At 44.6% G+C, this 22,809-nt stretch overlaps 1 protein-coding gene across 11 annotated transcripts in view; it reads left to right on the top strand.

Annotated features, from left to right (window-relative positions):
• AKAP13 (A-kinase anchoring protein 13) overlaps positions 1–22,809 on the top strand; it is a 201,322-nt gene that overhangs the window by 93,092 nt on the left and 85,421 nt on the right. For 10 of the 11 annotated variants that reach the window (XM_085070408.1, XM_085070415.1, XM_085070412.1 and 7 more), the window contains 4 exons: positions 693–876; positions 11,768–11,957; positions 15,211–18,067; positions 22,580–22,641. In XM_085070408.1, the coding sequence (XP_084926534.1) occupies positions 693–876; positions 11,768–11,957; positions 15,211–18,067; positions 22,580–22,641 (3,293 nt within the window). Of the gene's footprint in view, positions 1–692; positions 877–11,767; positions 11,958–15,210; positions 18,068–22,554; positions 22,642–22,809 lie in introns of all 11 variants that reach the window. The other variant, XM_085070409.1, reaches the window with a different exon arrangement.

Below are 22,809 nucleotides of genomic sequence, written 5' to 3' on the forward strand. Positions count from 1 at the left end.
GTTATTAAACACAAAAAGCAGCAGTGGAGATTGGTAGTTTATAAATGCTGCTACTCAGAATGACAGAGCTACTGTGTAAAGCTGAGAAAAGCTGGTCTGAGGCATAATCAAACTAGGAAAGAAAACCCTTGGGTTTTTTTGGGGTTTTTTTTTTTTTTTTTTTTTGTCTATACAGGTTTTCAAATGGCTCTGTTTTATAACTGCTTTGGATTTGTGCATCAAATGTAATTGGGCTTTTTTTTCCTTCATGTTTTGGGACAAATCAGCATCCTGTTAGATAACAAAATTTGTCTGCCCCTAAAACCTGGTCCTGGGTGTGTGAGGAGAGAGTTTGGACATTCAGGAAAACCCACCTGACCATGCTTCTGTTTGGAGGTGCTATAGCTTGGTGGTGGCTGTGGCTGTTTAGGAAATGGTGAGGTTTTCACATTGACTTCTGTGGTCAGTCTCACCATGAGAGGTCCTGAGCACTTCCAGTCCCACCCTAGCGTGTCCCTCACTCTAAAAGCCTGGTGTCTCCTGGCTATTGGCAACCAGGCTGTTTTTCCAGGTGCTGCAGGTTCCTTGACTCTGGGCTGTCAGCTCCATGCCAGCCGCTGTGTGTGGTGGGGCTGGGAGGTGGGGGTTCAACATTCCCCTAACCCACAAGCCTACAAATTCCCATTTCTTTCTTCCTTGTTCTCCCTTCCCAGAGAACATCCCTCGGGAGACGCTGATGCATTTTGCGGTGAGGCTGGGTCTGCTGCGGCTGACGTGGTTTCTGCTCCAGCAGCCGGGTGGAAGAGGAGCTCTCAGCATCCACAACAACGAAGGGGCAACGCCTGTCAGCTTGGCCTTGGAGAGGGGCTACCAGAAGCTGCATCAGCTTTTGACAGAGTAAGGATGTTTGGTGGTTCCTCTGCTGGTTTTCCATGCTCTACCGTGCTTGGCTTTGCTGTGCGTTATCACTCAGTGATGTCTAAGTGCTGAACTCCACCCTTGAAGGCAATTTTGGTATCATTTTGCTTTTATCTTTCTTGCTATCAGCAATGGGGACATGTCTTGAGGGCTTGGGGGAAATGTAATGATATTTTTTTGGGGGTTTTCTTCTTGCTCAGTGTTCTGCTTCCAGCTGTCTTGTAAAGCCCAAAGTGAGTCACTATAATATTGACTAATTAAAACAAATCTTGTGCAAACACAAATGTAAAAGCTTTTCTTCAAGCAAGCACAACTGCCCAAAAGAGGGGAGCCAACAGCCATTGTGGACTGTTGTGTTCTTACTTTTCAGATAGGAAGATTTTTATTCAAATGAAATAGTGCTCATTATATTGTAATAAGGCAGCATCTTGTAGAGAATAGGCATTTTACCAGTATAGGTTAAACAAAAAAATAGGTGAGAATTAATGCAAATATTTAAAAGAAAGCTGAATATTTAACAGAAACAGGTCTCTTTTGAGTGGTCTTGAGAAGCAGCCAGGTCCTACAACACGTAGCAAGTAACTAGTGGCATGAGCATTTATTGCACTGCTTTACAAGAAATCCTTTGGAAGATGGCAAGTTAGTTTTGAATAGCAAATGTTTGGAGATCTAGCTTTAATAGCTGAGGCTAATAAAGACAAAGAGCTTAAAAAAGTCTGGAGGGGGCTGTTTGTATAGGAGAAAAGATTTGGTCTCCATGTGTGTTATTCTGATGCCTGGTTTTCTTAAGCTTAGTTATTAACTTTGTGTTTCTGAATTGCCTTCTCAGATACTTATGTTGAGTTACCCAATGTCATGTTTAGGAGTCTGCTGTGTTGTCCACATTATCATGCAACATTCCCTGGTAGGAATTGTAAATTATTCTGCTCTGTGTAGTTGTTGGGTAGAGTGTTGGAGGGCAGAAAATATGATCTGTATTGCTGGAGTGATTGCATTTAAGTTTTATCTTTAAATTCAGGCAACCACATGGAAGGTGAGGGTGAAGGAGAAGGTGCAGGGTGGGATGGGACCTATGCTCTAATATCTTCTCCTGCCACCCTTGCTGGCATTAATACAGAGGTGATGACAGTGTTACATTTTTCTCCATCGAGTTCAGCAGTCATACTGTGACAACACAACTGTTTCACAGGCAATCTTGTAGAAATGGGATGTGCAAATTCATCCTCTAACTGCAGCAAAGTTCTCCAAGGTGAGACTAACCATGTTAACAGGCTTTACATGCTGTCAGGAACCTTTAGCTGGCCAAAACTTGATTATAGAGCTCACAGCACATACTGCAACCCACACGTGAGCAGAGCTGGTAATTTAAATAAAAATGGGAAGTAAACAAAACTATTACAACAGCTATTCATGTATTTGGTGAGTATTTCACAACTGGCTCCAGTACTGGAATGTCTCAGTGAAATGAAAAGAGGACTGAGATTCCATGAGATCGTCCTGTGCCATTGCCTTTAAGGATGCTGCTGGCCCAATCCACGGGATTTCTCTAATGAGCTTTGCAGTTTGTCGTTGCAAATAAGACACAAGCAACTGCAGTAATGTTACCATCAAGCTCCCAATTCCTGTTCTTCTTGGTATATCCTTAAACTGTTCTTAGTGATTTGTTTTCCTCTTGGACTGCTGGGTGGAAATACAAGGTGTAAATATCTGACAGCCATGCCACAGGTCCCCTGACTCTGAAAACCCTCCTATTCCCATGAAGCTCTACAAACAGAAATCTGTGGATGCTGGAAATCATGGTTCCCTTTCTCAGTGGGTGAGATGGTGGTAGAGCATTGTGATATGACCTTGGCAATAAATCGGGAGAAGAAATATTGAGTTTCCAAACACAGAAAAGCATACAAATTCCCTGAAGAGAGCGAGTTTCATTCTTGTGCTGTCAAAACACAAAGGACACTGTACAACCTCCTTTCTGCACTCTGCCTATGCTCACACTGTATAATCTATGCACACAAATTTGGCACTCAGCTTGTCCCACTCAGCAAAACACAGGGCAGCAACGCATGTTAGTGAAGTCTCCTACAAAGGAGTCATTATTTTTACAAGTAATTAAACTGCACTTCGCCAAATAAATGAATGCAGCGTGTTTTGTGATGCTTTATCCTTGGGGGGAATTTATTGTTCTCTTGCTTGCTGATTTGGAGAACCCTGCATTTTACAATGATTCTCCCAGCCAGCATTGGGAAGGGGTGAAATTTTGCCATAATTAGGATACAATCATTAAAGAGCAGGCACAAAACTGTAGTTTTGCCATGGTTTGTTTGCAAAGTAGCTTGATTCAGCTGCAGTGTAAATATTTTTCTCAAAAACTAATTACACTGGTGACATTTTGAATTTCTGTTTATCTGTGGAACTTTCCCTTCTCAGCTTTTGCAGTACTTCATGTAAAAAAAAATAAAAGATGCTTCCTATTTAAGTTTTCCAACCCCTGGAAGTATTCCTTTCTGTGCTGTGCACTGGCTCTTCATCCTCAGACAGGGAAGGTGTGTGGGCAGATGAGGAGCTGTGGTGGAGACCATGTAGGTCAGCAGGGATGGAGAGCAGGGTGTTGATAGCAGCATTCATTAATAAATATTCATATCAGCAAATAAATATTCATCATCAATGAACATTCATCAGTTATGCATTGTTCCTGAGGGAGTTTGTTTTATCTCCAAGATGAAAACTGCACAATAAACAGTGTCCTGCAGTGCAAATTGAATAGGATGGTGCAGAAGGGCGGTGGTTTATATGGGGGAAAAAAAATATATATGAAGATTCCTATATAAAGATAGCTTTGGAAATGGGACAGTTTGCAAAGGCCTCTCTGAGCTTCCTCAATTTCCAAGTTCCAGAGCAAAGGGTCTGTGCTTGAAGGCTGTTGCTCCCCAGTGCTGGAGCTTGGCGATGCTGACTGCAGGGTGCTGGCTCTGCAGAGGCAGCACAGCCATTAAACAGGCTGGTGGAACTCTGAGTAACTGGACAGCTGCAGAGTGCAGGAGTTGGTGTTTCCTAGAGCAGTAACACAATCCCCTGCCAGCTCCATGTTCTGCAGGGCTCTTATGGCAGTGGGGAAAATGGCTCCAAGATGTGCTGCTCTGTAAAACATACAAACACTGATCTGGTTGCTGATTTTATTTCTGTCTAGTAACGTTTCTCTCCCCAGCGAAGCCAAACGCTTGTAGTTCCTTCACAGCTGAGAGTGATTTATGTCCTCTGAAAAAGGGAAGTGAGAGAAAAATAAAGCCTGTAAAAAAAAAAAAAAAGCATTTTTTCTAATCCCTGCAAAGAGTTGTAACAGTCTCTGAGTTTTTTACTGTAAACTTTTTTTTACTTTTTCTGGTTTCTCTGCTTTTTGCTCTGAAGTGCTTCTGCACGGCTCTTGGATTGATCTTCCCTTCAGATTTCCTGGTAACAATCAAGAGGCTCAGTCTGTGAAACTGTAAATCAGTACAAGTCTGTATTTCCAAAATTAAAATGATTTAATTAACACACATAAGGAATAACGCACTGGTAGCAGAAGGGTTTTGTGAATGTTTTGCAATCCGTGATTATCACTTGCTATTGTTCTGATTTTACATAAGTAATTGCTGAAGTCTGGGCTGTAATCTCTCTGGTGCCTCTCAAATAAGGAAGTTTTTTCAGTGACTTTACTTTTATAGCTAAATACACTTTCCTGCTTTTCTGAGCCAGAGCTGCAAGAGGATTTGCCTTGTATGTCTTTTTTGATTTTTTGCACCCCAATTTAGCAGGCCCTTTAAGCAAGTGTTTGATTTCAGAAATACTCAGTTCATGTTCAGCAGAGTGTTTAAACATTTTGTCAAAATTAGTCACATGGCATCCATATATTTTATTTCTGGCTAAGCAGAATCAGGGGCTGTAAGGTTTATTGAATTAGTGCTGATGTTTCTCCATCTGTTCTTCCACTCCAAACCAAGCAACAAATCCATTTTACTGCTATTTGGGGAGCTGGGTTTGAGGTATGGCTTGCTGTGGTGTGGCAGAACAGATGACTTTGTCTCCACAGGTGATTGCACAAGATTCACGTGCAAAGGGGAATTCAAAAATGTTAGAAGGGCACTAAAAGGGGACTCTGAGAGAGGTGTGTGTTAAGGAGATGCTGTTTAGCTGCAGACAGGAGTGTGTCTGCAGCAGTGTGGGAGGAGCAGTGATCCACAGGGTCTAGTTTTGCAGCTGTGTGTTTCTGAACTTCAGGATTTTCAATTCACCATCATTTAATAGCTTTCACATCATGATTAGAAAGATGCTGAGGTGCTGTGGGTTTCTTCTGGCCACAGCAGAGGAGCTGACTGGGAGTGGGAGGATGGGACAACCAGGTGTGAATGTGATGGAGCATGAAGAGTTTGTGTTTCTCTCTTTCCACCTCCTCACCCCCATCTTCTCCAACTTTTATTGACTTCCTAGTGTGTTCCCACATCCCTATGAAGACTTGTATTTTCATTTTTGGCTCCCTCCTCTTCTTTGTTTTCTATGTCGTCAACCCCTGAATACAGAAGAGAGGGGAGGCTTAGGCAATGTGGTAGAAACAGCTTTTTACTGTTTCTGATTTCCCACTCGGAAATTGTAGTCCTGGGAGATCATGGAAACAGACCTGTGAGGATGAGAAAGAAGAGATTTAGCAGAGATTTGAGAAGATTTGGTAAGATATGAGAAAAAAATTATTTCCTTTCCCCCAGCAATCCTGATCTGGATGTGTTCCCAAAAATTATAGGGGCCATAAGTGCTGGACAGCCTTGTGTGGTTGGTAAGTGATTATGATAGACCAGCTCTGTTTCAGGATGAATTTAGAAAATGTAGATAAGTGGTTTCCCAGAACTGCTGGGTTTTAGGCCTTAGGCATGGGCTAGCTGGATACCCAGTTAGGATGCTCATATTTAGTCTCTGGAGCAGATTTGCTCCAAGCAGTGACCTTCATAGCAGAGGTTGGAGTTTGAACAGAACATTGTAGAAGAAGACTTTATAAACTGCTGTTTTAGAGGCTGCCAAAGGGATGGCTTCTTCCTGGGGTTGTGTTGCAGAGCCAGCAATCACATTTGCTTGCAGCACATGGAGATATTCTGTAGAGACAACTCTTCCTTCCCTATCACTTGTCCTGATCTGAGATGCTGTTTTTAGCTGTAAAGAAAACCCTGCTTGCTGAAGTAGTCTCCCTGATGGTGCCTTTTTATTTAAAATGTAGCAAATGGCATCTGTTTTGACTCTTGAGTGCCTTTCATAGATTTACCTTAAATTTCACTTGTTTACTGATGAGACTCCAGGTGGACATGGAGTTCTGTGTTGGACCTGCAGCTGCATATCCTGAGCAGGGCATCCTTCATGTTACATATTGCTCTGAAAATAAAACAAATGGAAAAGTGCATTTAATAACAGTTACTCTTATGGAACGCAGATTGTAAATTTTGGCAAATACAATTGATGACAGTTTGTAGTTGTATTTTTATATATATTCTTTAATGTATAATTAACATTGGGGCCTAAGAAATGTTTGGGTTTAGGGGCACAGATCCTTTGTGTTTGGAAATATTGGACATACTCCCGTAGGATATGTGCCTCTGCAAATAACTGTTGAATGGCCAAGCCAGCTTTTCTCTCTATGGTTTGCTTCTGTATACTGTGTTGATCAATGAGAAGCTAGCATTTAATATTTTGAACCCAATTATTAAATATTTAATCTGATATTAAAGGGTAGCTCATGCAATCCTTAATTCACTTTGGTGTCAGAGCCCACTGCAGTTCATGTTTATGCAAGGCACTGTAAGGGGTTAGTCATTATTTCCACATCAGATGAACTTTTAACTCTTTCTTTCAACATCAAAACTATTCAAATTAGTGAGCAATAAGTAGAATTTTCTTATAGGAGGAACTTTTTTTTTCCCCACTTTCCTGGGGCATTTGGAATACTTGGAAACACCTGAAGTATGAATTTTGTGTTTATTGAATCTCTTTCAAATTTGAAATTGGTTGATTTAGTTCAACCCATTCTACCATATACTGGTTACAGATGTTTTCTGGGTCTCATATACAATGCATATGATTGTAAAAATGAGGAGGAGCAGGAGAGTGTTTGTGGGTATCAGTGTTTTAAATATCACTGAAGATTATGGGTGCAAAGTTGGTCATACAGATACAAAGCCTTCATTACCCCAACACTTCTGCAAATAACTGAAGTTCTGTTTGGTCAGATTTCTAAGATGTCTGGTTTAAATGCTGGTGACTGCATTGAGTGTGGGTGCTGGGTTTTCCCAGGGGGGATTATTGGCTTGGTTTAAACTGCCCATGCTATGGTCATGTTGCACAATCACCACCAATCCTACCCCTGTAGGCACCATTCCTTGTTTATCCCAGGCCACAGTCTGTCTGATCTGGTATTTTCACTGTGATATGATAATAATAGGAATAAAAAGAATGTAAGATTAAAATTCAGTTTGGTTAAGTTTTTATTTACCTTACAGATAAGAGCATCTAAATTCTAGCCTTTCCTTGCTTTCTGCTCCAGCCATAATGGTAGGGGCTTTTTTTAAATTTTTTTAAACTGATTTTTCCTTTTTTTAATTTTTACCATGTGGATATAGGTGCTTTCAGAATAAACCCACAGCTGTTGTCAGGTTTGCAGTAAGATCCTAAGAGCTGGCAATGCTACTGAATTGGTTTTGTTTCAGCTCAGAAATCTGGAGGGGATATCCCCAGGAAATAACACCTTGAGTTCCCACACTGCTTTCCTTGCCCCTTTGGGAAACTGTGGGACAAATCTTCCTAACATGAAGTTTTTCTTCATTCACTGAGGCTTTTTCATTCATCTTCTGATCTCTTCCTCCCTCCTCTTCCTCTCTTCTCCTCTCCCTCTCCTCTCCAGCTCAAACTTTGTTTCTTGGTACTGGAAAACGCACCAGCACTGCCGAATTTCAGACCTTTGTTACTGAGCACAGTGGCTGCAGCTTTTGAGGGCAGGCTAAGCTTTTGATCAGTTTTTTTTTTTTCTTTGTTCTCCTTTTCTCATTTATCTTCCCTCTTCTTGAAAATCTCTCACCCATATCTGCCGGAAGCCAGGAGCTGTGCAGTGCAGGCTTTCCTCTCCCTTTTCCGCCGCTCACTATCTGCTCCCCTGCCAGCTGGGGAGAGATTGAGCACACCAGTACTGCCTTGAAAAGGGATGAGTCTACTTGGGTAGTGCTGGGAGGTTTAAAAAAAACCCCATTTCCTGCTTACCTTCCCATCCCTGGCAGTGTCTAGGCCAGCTTGGATGAGGCTGGGAGCAACCTGGTCCAGCAGAAGGTGTCCCCACCCATGTTGGAGCTAGGCAACATTTAAGGTCCTTTTCAACCCAAACCATTCTGTGATTCTATGACCTATCATCTTATGTGCCACATGGGCAGGAGGTGATCCTGTACTTTCAGCAATTTAATCAGCTCCTAGATGGAGCAGGACGTTGCCTGAGAGTATTTTGAAGTATTTTTGCTTCTCTTCTCTCTCTGTTTGAAGTTGTCATCCTTCTTTGAGCCACCTTTCTGCAGATGAAAAGTGGGCTGGTAAGTCTGTCCTTTATTTCACCAAAAAATTTCCTTTCTGGGTTTACATTCATGGGACAGAAGACTGACCAGAGCTGGAGGACTTCTTCCAGATTTTTTCAGTGATCATGGCATGATTGTGCAGAGGGTAGAGGTGGTGAACACTACCAGTTTTCTCACTCAGTCCTTGCTTTTTTATCCAAGATACTTTCTTCTGTGAAAGTTTGGCTCAAAGATGTTTCTTACAAAATGTTCAGTTCACTGGTATCTGTTACGTATTTTGAAGGGAAACAGTTGAAAAGGGAAGATGAGAAAGATGAGACCCAGGATGGTTAAATCTCATAAGAGGACAGATTTCCGTTGTTTCTGGCAAACTGCAGCAAACTGGATTTTTGTGCTGAACAAAAGCGGATTTTCAAACTTCTTGAAGGCTGGAGTTTGTATACATATTTTTGCTAATAAATCTTCAGTAAGTATTTGCATATCTGTTTTTATCTCCTAGTAGAGCAGCTTGGATATGCACTCCTATACAACCACTTCAAAAATTCCATGTCTGGACAAAATAAGCATCTTTCACAGCCAGGAAGTACAAAATGCTTAACAGCAAAGCTTTTTTCCTGGAAGAAAGTGTGTTTTTATCATCTCTCAGTAAAACCTAGGGCTTGCAGTGAGACATGCAGGAAAGCACAAACAGTGAAGTTCAGTGTATGAGGGCAAATGAGCAGGAGTGACTTCTCAAATAAGCTACGTGGCCTTGGAAGTGATTGTCTGAGCAACAGCAACAGTGGTGTGCAAATGAGTTAACGCTTGTGAGTCTTCATTTGTCCTTTCTGCTTCAGACCATTAATGCTGGGATGGAGCAGAGTGTGACAGGGATGGTTTGAAGGAGGCAATAGATTGAGCCATTCGTTATCTCCCTGCTTAATTTTGTGTAACAAAGGTGACTGCTGATTAAAATGAGAGCTTGGAGTTTGTACTTGGCTGGATGTGAGAAAGATCTTGGTTTCTCAAAAGGTTTAAAGCTTTTCATAAAGTGTAACACAGACTGGCAGCTTGAATATGAAAAGAAACTGGCGTCTTTTTAAGCAGAAGTGATTATTTGATCCATCCGGGCCGTGTGAAGGTTGCAGATTGCTGGAGGGATGGACACACTCACAGTGTTGCAGGGGACTCTGCCTGTCATCTTGCTTCAGACTGAGCCTTTTGAAGTCACTGAGGGCCCTTTGAGTCTCAACAAGTCATGCAGGCAGCTTTGTGGGTGCTGATTTGGAGATGCCTGTGAGAGTCCTTGAAGCTGATGAGAAAGTGGAGCAGATTCATTGTGCTCAGTTTTTTAATCTGGCTGCTGTTGTCCCCATGAGTGGGTGACGGTGGGATTTGTGCTGACTGCCTTGTTTTGCTCTGAGAATGGCCCTGAGTGCAGTGGTTTGTACATGACAGCTGAAGAGAAAAATACTCCAGACAGAAATGTCTGTGTTTCCTTGATAAAGGAAGGTCATGTCTTTAGTTACTTGTAATGGCTCAGTTGACTTCAGTGCCTCTGTGGATTTATACCAATCACTACCAGAAACTGGATGCTTCCTTCTGTTTCTCTGTGGAAATATTGATTCTGCTTAAATCAAGTGTAATTCTGCTCAAGTCAAGTCAAGTTAAATGGTGGTGAATGGTGGAAGCTATAGGTTTGCTTTGTCTGAATTTCCTTGCAGATTTAACCCAAAATGAGTCACAGAAGGGGCTGGGTGGTTGTGCTGGGGCAGTGCTGGGGCAGAGCAGGGACAGCCGCTGCCACCACCATCCCCTGCACAAGTTTCTCTGCCTGTGATGAACCATCTGACCGTTTCCCCACCCTGCTCTGCCCATTCCTGTTGCTGATCATGGTGTTTGCTCGTTATGACTTTGCTTTCTAGATTGCTTGGCTTCCCAGAGAGATTGCCCTGGGGTTTGCTGGGGAGCACTTGCCCTTAGGAAAGGTTAGTGAATTTTAATGCAAGGCCTATCAGCAAAGATTCTGAAATCTCTGTGTTGTTTTGCCTGGTTGATGGCATGCATTTGCTGTTCATGCACCTTCTTGAATTCCTAATTATTAGAAAACAATCACAACTCTGCCCCTTCCAAGGAAATGTGTAGCTGTGCAGCAAAGGGAGATCTGCGCATGGTTAGTCTTTGCAACAGGGAGGGGACATCATGGAATCATGGAGTAGTTTGGGTTGGAAGGGACCTTTAAAGGTCATTGAGTCCAATCTCCAACCCAGCTCACAGCTGGGGCTGGCTCTCAGTAGATGAATCCCTGGTAGAAGGAAGAGAGGGAAATTCCTGTTTCTTGCACCCCTGAGCAGGTCAGTGTCATCCCCTGTTCCTGTAACATTCCTGGATTTTGGCTCCACAACTCTCCTGGGGAATGCAGGGCTTGGTGGGGTGGTGCACAAGCTGCTCAGTCTGGGGTGACTAAAACAGATTTTGGGTTTCCTGAATCAGTTCTGATTCAGAATGAAATCTATGAATCTTAAGTTGGTGAACACAGCCAGTGCAGCTGCTGTGCAGCTCAGTGAGACGTGAGGAATTACTGCTTTGAGTCACAGGCTGGTGCAAAATCAGGTTTGATGTTCAGTAAGAGAGGACTGAATAGAAATTTCTATTGACTACATACACCTACTAAGTTATTTTTCATTCTGATCTACAGCATCTTTTTTTCCTTTTCCTTTGGATTGGTAAAAGAAAGCCCGTGCTAGAGCTTCAGAAGAGCAGAAGTCTCACAACTTTGAGAACATCTTGCACAGAGGCAGTTTCACAGAGCAAGTTAGATTCATTTCAGGAGTGAAAAAACTGCTGCAATTTGATGGCTGTTGGGGTGTTTGTGAGCAGTGTGCTGGCTTTAGTGTAGAAGTTGTACCATCTGTACCATGAAAGTTTTCATTCCTTCCAACTTTTTCCTTTGCTGCTCTGCCTTCCAAGTGTCTGCCGCTCTGTGACAGTTGTTTTGGTGATCATCACCTGGGATAAATTTGATTCAAAAAGCAGATGTCATGCCCTTTGCTGCGAGTCTGTCATAGTCTGGGGTGAAAACCACTGGTCTCTACCTGAGAAGGACCTTGTGAAATAAAGCTTGTGGCTGGCATTAGCTGTAAATCACATTAATTTTCAAGACTGAGGTGCGTGTGTGTGTATCTGTCTGTCTGGCTCTGGAGCCGGTGCCGTGCTCCGCTCGCTCCGATGATTAGATGAGTGTCCAGAGTGAAGGAGAGCATGTGTGTCCTGCCGTGCAGCATCCCTCCTGGCCTGCCCATCAACCCAGCTTTGTTTTGCAGGGAGGGAGCCAGGGAACCTGACTCGTGGAGCACCCTGTCTCACACCGTGCACTCGGGGGACTACAGCGTGAAGCACCACCGCGGGCTCGACGTGTACCTGCTGACGGCTGAGGCCAAGGAGGGGACAACAGCCAGCTGGGAGAGGGACATTCAGCACCTTCAGATGCACATGCAGAGCCACCAGCACCAGGTAAGCAAAAGGCTGAGGGAGTGGAAGAGAAGCAGATCTGGCTGGTCGCAGCCTGGCACCTGGGGAGGACTTCTACACATGGGCATCCCTCAGGGCATATTTCCTTAGATGTTTTCTCTGGATTCATTATCAAGCATCCAGGTGGACACCTGCCCATTTGCTTCTTATTTGAGTGTGGGGAGATCTGATTCAGCTGTATTAGGCAGCAAATATTCTCTCTCAGAAGAGGAGAAGGCTCAGGGCTGTGCAATGCCAGCTCTGCTTTGCCTCTCTCTGCTCCCAGCTCCTGCTCTATGTGTTCTCTTGGACCCCCTTGGATGGGCAGGAATACCTCCCTGGAGACATGCTGACCCTCTGCCTGTCTGGCAGACATTGCGTAGCTTAAGGCAGGAGTGAGGCTGGGAATGTGGGCTATAAGGACAGTGGGGACATCTCTGTTCAGATGGAAAGTTTATGGTCAGAGAGGAGACTGAGAGGAAAGTCTCTCCTGAGAGTGACAGGTGATGGAAAAAACAGCTGTTTCAGTAGCACCTCAGTGTAGGACCCAGAGGACAAGCCTGCCTTGGCCACACAGGGTTTGTGTCCATAATGGTCCCTTCACTGTGCTCACCTTGAGCTCTGTGGTGGTTGGACCTCAGGAGCTGTGGGGCTTTGGAAGAACTTCCTCTTGCTGCTTTAAAATCAATGCCACAGGGTCTCAGTTGGGATGGAAAGCTGAAACATCGGAGCACTTCTGTGCCATTTCTCAGAAACACCCACGTGTCTGTCACAGCTGGCATCACCTGTGGGTGTTCCTTCATCTGATCACATATCCACTGTTGCAGAGGTGCAGGATCTAAACAGGATATTTTTGTTGCTTTAATTAAGGGAGGGGAGAGATGTTGTCTGCATCCAGTGGGCTGGGGGGATGATGAGAGGAATGGGCCATCCTGAGCCATTTTCAACCTTGCCTGAGTACCTGAGATGTTAATTACTTCCAATCTCAACAGAAACTGATGGCATGAGTGGCAAATCCAGGCTAACTGTGAAATCTGTTTCTCTTTTCATTAAAACACACTAAACCATGGCCAGTATATCCAGCTCACTGCTTGTTTGCTCATGCAAATACCAGATTGGGAACATTTTGCCTGACAATGAAATCAGAAATAGACTTTTTTTTCCACCACTGTTTTACTTCACATCTAATCTGATTTGAATTTGGAAAGCAGCCCTGTAATTATTTCATTTAGGTTTATTTTGGGTCAGTTGAAAGCCTGTTGGCTTCCTTTGGTGATGGCTGTATTTTTCCGGCTATCAGCAGAGTGACTTCACCGCGAGGATGCTGGGGCTGCTGTGGCCCCTCCTTTTGAACACTGCTTGTTCCCAAGCAAGTGTCACTGTTGTCTGTCTGTCCATCCTGGCTGGGAACCAGGAGCAATCTCCATGCTCTGCTGTGGGGTTACAACCATCAGACTCTCAGCACACTGTTTGCCCTTGCAAAAAGAAAGCTGCGGCCAGAGCCCTGTGTCTCATCCCTGGTGCTACACGAGGGATGGAGATGCCATGCTGCTAACCTGTCCTGGGAAAAAAAACCAGGGAGCTCTGCTATAGCTGACAGCATATATGGGAGTAGAGTAGCAGGATTGTTTTGAGTAGCAGGGAGATTGGTGGCAAACACCAGAAGTACATTTAGTGGTTTGTGACTCAGTGAGTCTGTGGCACTACTCAGTGTTTGCAAACCTCAATGTGGAAAGACAAGAAAATGCAATATCCTCAAGGTAGCAGTGATGATTTTAGCCACTATTTGTGTATGCAGTACCCAGAAGTTCCCTGTGATGCATCAGTTAACATATTGGCTCCTTTAATAATCAGGAGTGTTTAAGCTGACAGTTTTGATACGAAGTTCTGTTTCTCTGAGAACTAGAAACTTAAACAAAATTTGCAGGGAGCTAAGTTAGACTTCTAGTATGCATGTATTTTTTTTTAAATATTTTTACAAATAAATCCAAGAAAACCTCAGATTTTGCATAGTTCATTAGAGTTTTATATATGTGGAGAGTCGCAGGCATTTAGTGAGAAACCAGTGTGACCTCAGAATGCTTATGGTCTAAAACCCCAAGCAAACCTGTGGGGAGCTCTGTCGGGTGTGCACTGAGGGACTGGGGTTGCTCAGTAATTAAATAAGCCACTGTTTCTAAGATGTGAACTTTGATATGTTCTATTCTGCAGAGAAGAGAATATGAAAGGAAATATTGCAACAGCCGGTTCTTTTTAAGTAAAGGTTTGATTGTATCAAATTATAAAAGGTTGACAAAGCAGATGCTCTGGAAGGAAAATGAAGATTAGAGAGGAATTGATTATGTTCCTACTGTTCCATGATAATGCATGTATTAATTTTAATAATATGTCATCATTTTGAAATTTTTATTTCCAGTTAGGAAATAAATTTCAGATATTTAATTATGCCTGCAGTTCTCAGGAATAGATTAGATTATTAGTTCAGTCCTGGGAGCAGGAGACAGTTGGTGTGTTTGGGCTTTGCCAGCCAATGCCCATGTCTGAAGTAGCATTTCCATCCATACTTAGAAAATGGAGGAATGCTGGCAAGAGCTGGGGAGTGCCATTGGGCAGGGATCTAAAGTTGCTCTTAAGCAGCATTTGCTTGAAATCCTTTGGGACTAGGCTGGTATATATATTTGCATTATTTGGTAGACTGAATTCTGCTCTTTACTGATCTTAAGTGCATTCAAGAACTGAGACTGCAGCTTCTCAAAGGGCAATTACCAAGATTACAGTTCTTCTCAGTGGTGGCAGATGGTGTAGCAAGGGGGCAGAGGGACAAATTTCAGCTTCAGGGTGTTCATACTGGCCCTTAGGAATAATTCTTCATGGGAGGGTGGTGTGGCATGGGAACAGATTGCCCAGAGAGGCTGGGGGTACTCCATCATTGGAGGTTTGTCAAGAAAAAGTCATGGTTGACCTGATGCTACAGTGGCAGTAGGCCAGTTTCAGGCAGGTGGTAGGACAAGGTGACCTTTAGATGTTCTTTTCAACCAATGTTTCTGTCATTCTAATAATTTTAATATTACCTCCTAAGAAAACCAACACATAAAACACCCACTGCAGTACATTTGTAGCACTCTCCTGGATGACTCCAGGAATAGGATTCATGTGGAATAGGATTATGTAGATACAGGTCTTGAATAACTGTGTGACAGAATAAAGTGGATTGTGTTTTTTATTTTATTTTTTTTTCATCTGTGTCTTTTTACAGAGTTTAAGGCAGCAGAAAGAGCCTATACTGGGAGATTCTGGAGACAGCTGTGCTAAAGGAGCAGAGCCAGAGAGTCATCTGGCCACTACCTCTCAGAGCCTGGAAGAAATGGCAAGAGAAAGAAGGCAGGAAAATCCATCTGATCTGGTTCACCTGGACATTGGGCAGCTCTCAAACCAAACCCAGGAGGATGAGAAATGCAGCAGCAGGAGTCTGGGAGCTATTAATGAGGCACCAAATGACATGGTTAGCCTGGGGGGTGCAAACAGCCCAGAGAGCTTCTGTGAAAGTAAAAACACAAAGATGTTGTGTAAAAAGGAAGGAGAGGCGGGGCTCCAATCTGCAGAGGGCTGTGGGACTGTATCAGATGAGGAGTGCGCTGTGAGCCCGTGTGCAAGTGTAAATGGTGCTGTAAACCTCCCATCCTCTGGAAATACAAATGAGGAAGCTGGAATGACATCGGCTGGAGTTGTTGTGGATCGAGCTGGCGTGGGCACTACAGACAGTGCCCATCAGGAAGTGCAAGCTGCCGAGGAGCCTCCAGCTGACAGTGCTGCTGCTGTGGCTGTGGCTGCAGGTGAAGCCTCAGCTTCCTCCGAGGGCCTGGATGTGGCCATGGGCCAGACTGAGTGCAGGAACTGTGCTGGGACACCTGAGAGGGCCAAGGGCCAGCGGCGGGCAAAGGATGGGGTGGCAGAGCCTGGTGAGAGGACTGCAAAGCTGGAACAGGAATCCCCAGCTAAGGAAGAGTCACCCAGCGCTGCTCAGCCCTTGCTCAGTGGTTTCAATGGCACTGAGTGTTCGGATGGGGAGGATGTAAATGTGGGAGTGGTACTGGCCTGTGATGGTGCAAATGCAGATGGTGACATTGGCAGTGTCTCTGGTGACCTTTGCAAGACTGGCAGTAACAAAGAGACTGAAGTGGACTCGTGCCCTACTCAGGTAAACGGTGACTTCATGGAAAGCCAGGGTGATGCCCAGGTCACAGCGAGGCAGGAGGTCACTGTGAGGGCTGGGGAAGCATTGCCAGCAGTGAATGGGGTGAAGGTTCCTGCATGTGCATCAAAACCTGGTCCTGGTTTGGAAATCCATGGCAGCAGTCAGAGTGGGGAGCAAGAAGGGCAGGTGGAAGCAGGCTGCACAGATGGAAAATCCAGCTTGCCCTTGCTGGAAGGCAGTGTTGAAACTGACGGCCTTGATGCTGAATCTGAAAACAGAGATGTTGGTGGATCTAATGAAAGTGGTGCAGAGCCTGCAGATTGCCAGGAGAGTGCTGAGATTGCTGACCATGGGGCTGAAGCCATGGAGAGCAGTGAAAAGGAGCCAGCAGGAACTGATACCAGCAGCTGCAGAGATGGAGGAAGCAGAGATTCTGCAGGCAGAGGTCAGGAAGTTGCTGGTTGTCACCCTTCTGCTTCTCAAACTGGCGTTAAAGGTGAAATGGGCGACAGCTCCAAGCCAGACGCTGCTGAGGAGAGCGAACGTGAGGAACGTGAGTCTGCATCGCTCCCTGCAGAGGATGTGGGCACAGGCCTGGCAGAGGAAGAGCCTGCCCAGACCGGAGCAGAGAAAGCAGAAAGTGTTTCAGAGCAGGAGGGGAGGAGCAGCAAGGTAGAATCACCCTCTCCCCTACCCAGAGGAGAGGGGCCAGCCCTGAGTCAGGAGGGAGATGCTGCAGTGGCACCTCCCGGGCAGGAGGCAGCTCTGCAAGGTAATGACCCTGGATTAGCTCCGTGTGCCAAGGGCGCACACTGTGCCGAGGATAATTTAATAGGCACACCGTCTGCAACTCATAATGAGGAATCTCAACAAAACCAGGAAGCAGTGGTGGTGGGGGCAGGCTCGGCAGAGCTCGCCTGGCAGCACGGCGGGGAAGCTGCTGCCTGGCCTGGGGACCATGCCGGCCACGAGGGCTCCCCGGAGCAGGGCCTCCCGCAGCAGGCTGAAGGAGGCAAAGCTGAGCCTGAGCAGGAGGCTCTTGTGAATGGCAAGGAGCAGGTTTTGTCAGAGGAACCCTCTGCCTGCAGTCTGGGGGGGCCTGTGGTGGGCAGCAGCGATGTGGATGCTGGGCTGAAAGGGACAGTCCAACCCAAAGAGCCTTGCAAGACTGGAGCAGTGGTTGCAGCAGAAGGCACCATGCATGGACCTGCTTCAGCAGATGAGTCACTGGGTGCAGAGAGTGACCCTTGTCTGAATGTGGGGCTGGACCAAGAGCAAGACCCCAGTCAAACCCTACAGCGAATCCCTGAGTTAAAGGATGCTTCAGAGGTGGGAGCCCTGAGCACTGCCTGTGAGGGTAAGGAGGTGCCAAGGCCGGTGCCAGTCCCCCCTGTTGCAGCATATCCAGAGGAGCAGGAGGACACAGAGAGCGTGCTGCCCCGGGCAGCTCTTCAGCCCATTGCAGAGGAGCCCACGTGTGACAGTGACTCCAGCACCGACACCGTCTGTCCCGCCAGTGACAGCGATGCTGCTCCCACTGTGACAGAGGCTCAGGGGGAGTGCTCGGCTGAGCCCGATGGAAAGCAAAGCCCAGCTGTACCTGAACTGCCCTTCTCGCCGTGTTCCTGCTCTTTACAGGCTGTTGAGTCACTGGAAAATGTGGGAGTGAAGAGTTTGGGATCGGCTAATGATGCCTCCTCTCTGGATAAAGTTCCTAAAATGGTAAAAAGTTTTGATGCAGTGATTTTTGCAGCAGAGACACCTTGTGCCCCTGAATTAGCAGCCGCAGAAAAAGTGGGGCTTGAGCCCCAGACTGCAGTGGATGCTGGAGCCAGCCTTAATGGAGAAATGGATTTAAGTTCCTCAACTAAGAAGAAGAATGTCAGCCTGGCAGTGCAAGGAGCTGAGCCTGTCACAGGTAGGAAAAATCAATTGGTTTTCTACTTTTTAGTTTTTGCTTTGTAGGCGTGTCTCTAGCACGTCATCAGCAAAGGAAAGGAAGTAAGAGCTGGAGGCCTGTGTTGGAGAGGAAGTGTAGGTGTTTGAGGTTTTTCTTATGAGAAGCAAAAAGTTTGTAGTTACATTTAAAATCCTCCAATTTAAATGCATGTTGCTCAACTGGTGCTGGAGGTAAGGACAGAACATCATTTCCTATGAATTTGTACAGAAGAATTTCTAGCACATAAATCCTCCCTGGTGAAGAAATGAATGGGAGGGAGCTATTTGGATTACTTTATCTTCAAGTTATAAGCTTTCATATGGGCATGAGGGTTTATTTCCTTAATGCTACTCCTTCACTTCTCCCTTTTATTTTTGCTAATGTGGAGCCAGAGGGTACAACGGGGCTCTGCTGATTTTCTTTGCTTGTCGACTTGAACCAGCTGCCAGTGTCCCTCTGAACTGCCCAAAGCTGCTTCCTAATTGGCAGCATTAGGTCATTTAAAACAGCCAGCAAGCCCTACCCCCGCCGCCTTTTCCGGGCTTCAGAGCTTTTTTGTCGGGCAGAGCAGCCGGTGGTGTTTTCCAGTGCAGTGAAGCAGTGCAGGAACTGGGATGATGAGTTTTACTGGCTCCTGTTGGCTGGGAAGCAGCACCAGCATTCCCCGTGGATGAGTGGTGATGGGAGAGAGCAGTGGCACTTGGGGACAGCATAGAAGCCTCTGGTCTGTGCAACACGAGCTGATAGAAAACATCACCAGGTAACTCCAGAAAGGGGGATAAAGGGGTACATTGAATGAAAAAGAAATAGGTTTGTTGCTCCAGCCTGGAATTTAATGGTAGGTGAATCTGGTACTGAAGCATGGAGCTAATCTGGTCTGTATATCCCACCTGTTCAGGCAGCTGTTAAATGGAAGCAGCTGAACTTTTTCAGTTGCCATTTTTTCTTTGCTATGAAAAAAATGATACAAAGCCTCTTGCTTTCCCAGCACTGAAGAAACAAACAAACAAAGCATTTAAATGATTGAAAGAAAATCTGCCATTATATAAATCATGAAGTTGGGAAAATATAAAGCTGTTTCCCTGCTTTAATGCTGAGAGCTGTTTCTTCACTCAAAGTGCAGCATGGGGTGATGGCAGAGGGTTTGCTCTGATATGTGATAGCAGAGTAACTGAGGGCAGGAGAAAGGCTTGGAGGGGAGGGGGTGTCACTGGTGGGTCCAGCAAATCCCTTTTTCATTGAGTTCAGGATTTTTAGGACATTTGTGTGTCAATAGATAACCAGTCAACAAGAGTCAGGAGATCATTAATAAATAAATAGGAGGATTTAAAGGTGGATTAGAAAGCTGTTTTCAGAGGGAACCTGTTTTGGTGCTCTGTTGGTTTGACAGTTCAATAGATGGGAGTGGCTGTAAGTCAGTACTTGGCAGGGCTCCTTTTCCTGGGAGCCTCTGGCTCTGTTGGCTCTTTCTGTTACAGTCCAGGGCTTTATCTTTGGTTGGATTCTTGGAGGCATGACGTTGTCTAGATGAGGTTTTAAAAGGAAAAGGGGCCAGACAGTCCAATAAGATAGTAGCTAAAGTAGGAAAGTAATGTTAAGTCATCATTCTGTATTAGGATATGGAAAGGGGAGAAAAAAAGGAGGTGATGCTGTTGCTGATTTAAAATACATAAGGATTTAGGGCTAAAAGGTCTTGGAATACAATGGTCTGACCTGTCCTTAAGCAGAAATTATTTATTTGCAGTGACATGCTCACAAAACAAGATTTCAGTTGTAGCATTTTCTCTTGAAGTGGTTGAGGATTGTTTTGAATCAAAATGTTAGGGAAGCCCAAATTAAATATTAGCTAAAGTAGAAACAAGGGACCATTATGAGTCCAAGCTCCCTATTTGGAGTATTTTTGAAACTCACCTCCTCTAAACTAGCATCTAGAACTCTGACATGGCAGTAATTCAACAGAACTGACTTGTTGTTTATAATTATTGCTGTGTACGTTTTTCATGTTGGTGTCTAGCCTTGGGTAGCACGTTTTCTGTATGAGTTCAGTGGCAGCCTTCCATTTTTCTTTGCTGTGCCAGTGCTGGGGAGTTTTCCCTGCAGTCTGGGTTTGTACAGAGGATTTTGTATCCGTGCTGGACTCGTCAGTTCTCAGAATGAATCACATCTTTTTTCACTGGAATACAATAAAGCCTTCCCAAAGGAAGTGTAGGTCATGAGGCCATTTCTCAGCAACACGTGTAGTCAGAGGGGTTTATTGTCATGGTAATTTATCAGAGATGTAATCAGCTGATAATTGCTGTTGCCATTACTCCAGATCATTGAGCTCTTTAATTTTTTTTATTTATATTGTGAAGCTGCTCCCAAATATACACCTGTTTATCTCATTGCCTCTGCTCAGTTTCCGCCTACCCCCAGAACAAAGACTTCAAAAGGCTAATTTCCTTATCCAGACAGGTATCTAGTGACTGGTCACAACCCTGGAGGAAGCTGATGAAGGTAGATCCTGCTTTCCTGAGGCATCTCCTCCTACTGTTAGCTTTAGACTCAGAACTGCATTACAGCTGAGTAATGAGTTCTGCAAGCACATTATCTGCACGTCAGGCAGTAGATGTTGCTCATTAAAAAAGAAAGGAGTTCGGTTATGAAATCATACCACAGTAGCCAGGCTGGGTGAGAGGAGAAATGCCATGAGTTTTTGCTGACAAAACACCTCAGAGTAGTTGGCAGCTTCTTGGCAGAAACCAAACCCGGCAAGGTTAGATGGTGTGGTTGGGGTCTGCCATCTTAAATTAACAAATACTGTGATTACTGCTCCCTAGCTCTTCTCCTGAGAGAAATATCTCTTGTAGATCTCAGCATTCCAAGAAGATGTTCATTGACAGAAAAATATCATCCTATGAGTCTTTATCTCATTCTTACTAGAGGCATTTTCCCTATGGAAAAGCACTTGGTACCATTTCCTTCCCCTGTTAAGAGTGGCAGGATGAATGGGTAACAAATGTCACTAGCAGTGCCACATGTGCAATAAGGTACCCAGAGACTTCTGTGATAGCTTTACAGTGCTTTTCTTTTGGGATATGTTTCTTAATAGAAATTATGAAAGAAGTGACAGAGTAAAAAAGTTGTCTTGAATTTGATCCTGAGGGCACAATGCCTTCATCCTTCATTTCTTCCCCAGCAGGGTAAGCCTGCTTCTCCCATCCTCAGGGCACCAAATGTTTCTTCCTTGAGTGTTCTGTCTTTGGATCAAGGTCTGAACCATTGCTGTGACCCTGAGCAGATCTCCCAACAAATGAAACTCACAGAAATTTGTAGTACTACCTCTGATTTTTGAGTCTGCCCACAAATTCATGCACTTGATATGAAATCATTGCAAAACCAGATAGTCCAAAACACAAGGACAGACATTAAAGCCAGTAGAAAATCATTAGTGACAATTGTTACAATTTCCCCATGAAGATGGGAGGCTCCTCTTGCTGAATCCCTGCATGAGTAAACTCACTGCAAGCCTATGTTGCCCTTAAGAAGGCGTTGTCATCCATCCAGTGTTTGTTTTCAGTAGAAATGAGAGAGGGAGTGGGATTTGAGGAGGGTTTAGCCCTGACACAGCCATTCTCCATCTGGGTGGCTTTGGTCAAATCACTTCTCTCCCCTGAAAGTATCCTGTGTGTCATGACAGTTGTTAGCTTAGGGTTGAAAGAGAGTTACGATGTTGACTTCATGCCAGAAAAAGGTAAGCAGGGGGAACCCCATGGGGTGACTAATGAAAACGTGGCTGGGCAGAGAAAGCAGCTGGGACATGAAATTTGTATGACTGTGGTGCTGACACCATCACAGGAGCATGAAGAAGGGGCAAATCAGCTGGGACTTTGTAAACTGCAGCAGCAAAGGTTTTGCTTTCCTAATCCAGGGTGTAATTCTTTTATTTGTAACACAGTGCGGGTGGGTTGAATTTTTGCAACTTGTGATTTTTTTTTCAATGCTTAAAATATCTGTTGAGGGCAGACAAGGCTGGTTTGTTGTGTTATCTCTGGGTTATAATAAGGAGAAAAACAGCAAAAAATTTAATTCTTTATGTAGATGAATGGTAGACAAGAAAATACATGGACAAATATCTGCAGATGTGCTTGGCCTCTCCTACAGGTTCTCAAAAGTCTTTATGTATTTGTCTCAAAAGTCTCTGCTTGCTGCTGTTTCATAGTTTCCTTCAGTTGCAGACATGATAGTTAAAATGAATAGCAAGGAAGCAGCAAAGTCAGCACTGAAACCAGAGTTTGGGAATCAAATGGATTTACTGAAGGAGTTTAAATGAACTTCTTGAAGGGACTTGGGGGTTGGGTTTTTTTTGGTTTTTTGTTCATTTGTTTGTTTGTTTTGTTTTGGTTTTTTTTTTATTTGGGGGAGACTGGTTTGAGTAAACAAAAAAACATCTTAGTATCACTGAAAGAAGTTTGGTTTTAAATTACCTTTGTGGACCTTCTGTTGGCACAGGGAGGTTGGAAATGAAGACTGAGGATGAGGTGGATTTTCTGAAGGACCGCACGGAGGAAGCGGTGAGTGCACGTGTTGTTACCGTGTCCTTTGCTGTGCTGTCTAAAGAAATGCCACTGCTGCTGTGACCTGCTGGTTTCCTTTCTGTAGCCTCTGCAAAGCTGAGTGACGTTGTTTTAGCCTTTTAAAAATAGCCTGGGCTTTTTTAGCCCTTGCATTTTCAACTGCTG

The sequence above is a fragment of the Lichenostomus cassidix genome, chromosome 10 (genome assembly GCF_008360975.1).
Source record: "Lichenostomus cassidix isolate B80296 chromosome 10, HeHo_3.0, whole genome shotgun sequence".
NCBI classification, from domain to species: Eukaryota; Metazoa; Chordata; class Aves; order Passeriformes; family Meliphagidae; genus Lichenostomus; species Lichenostomus cassidix.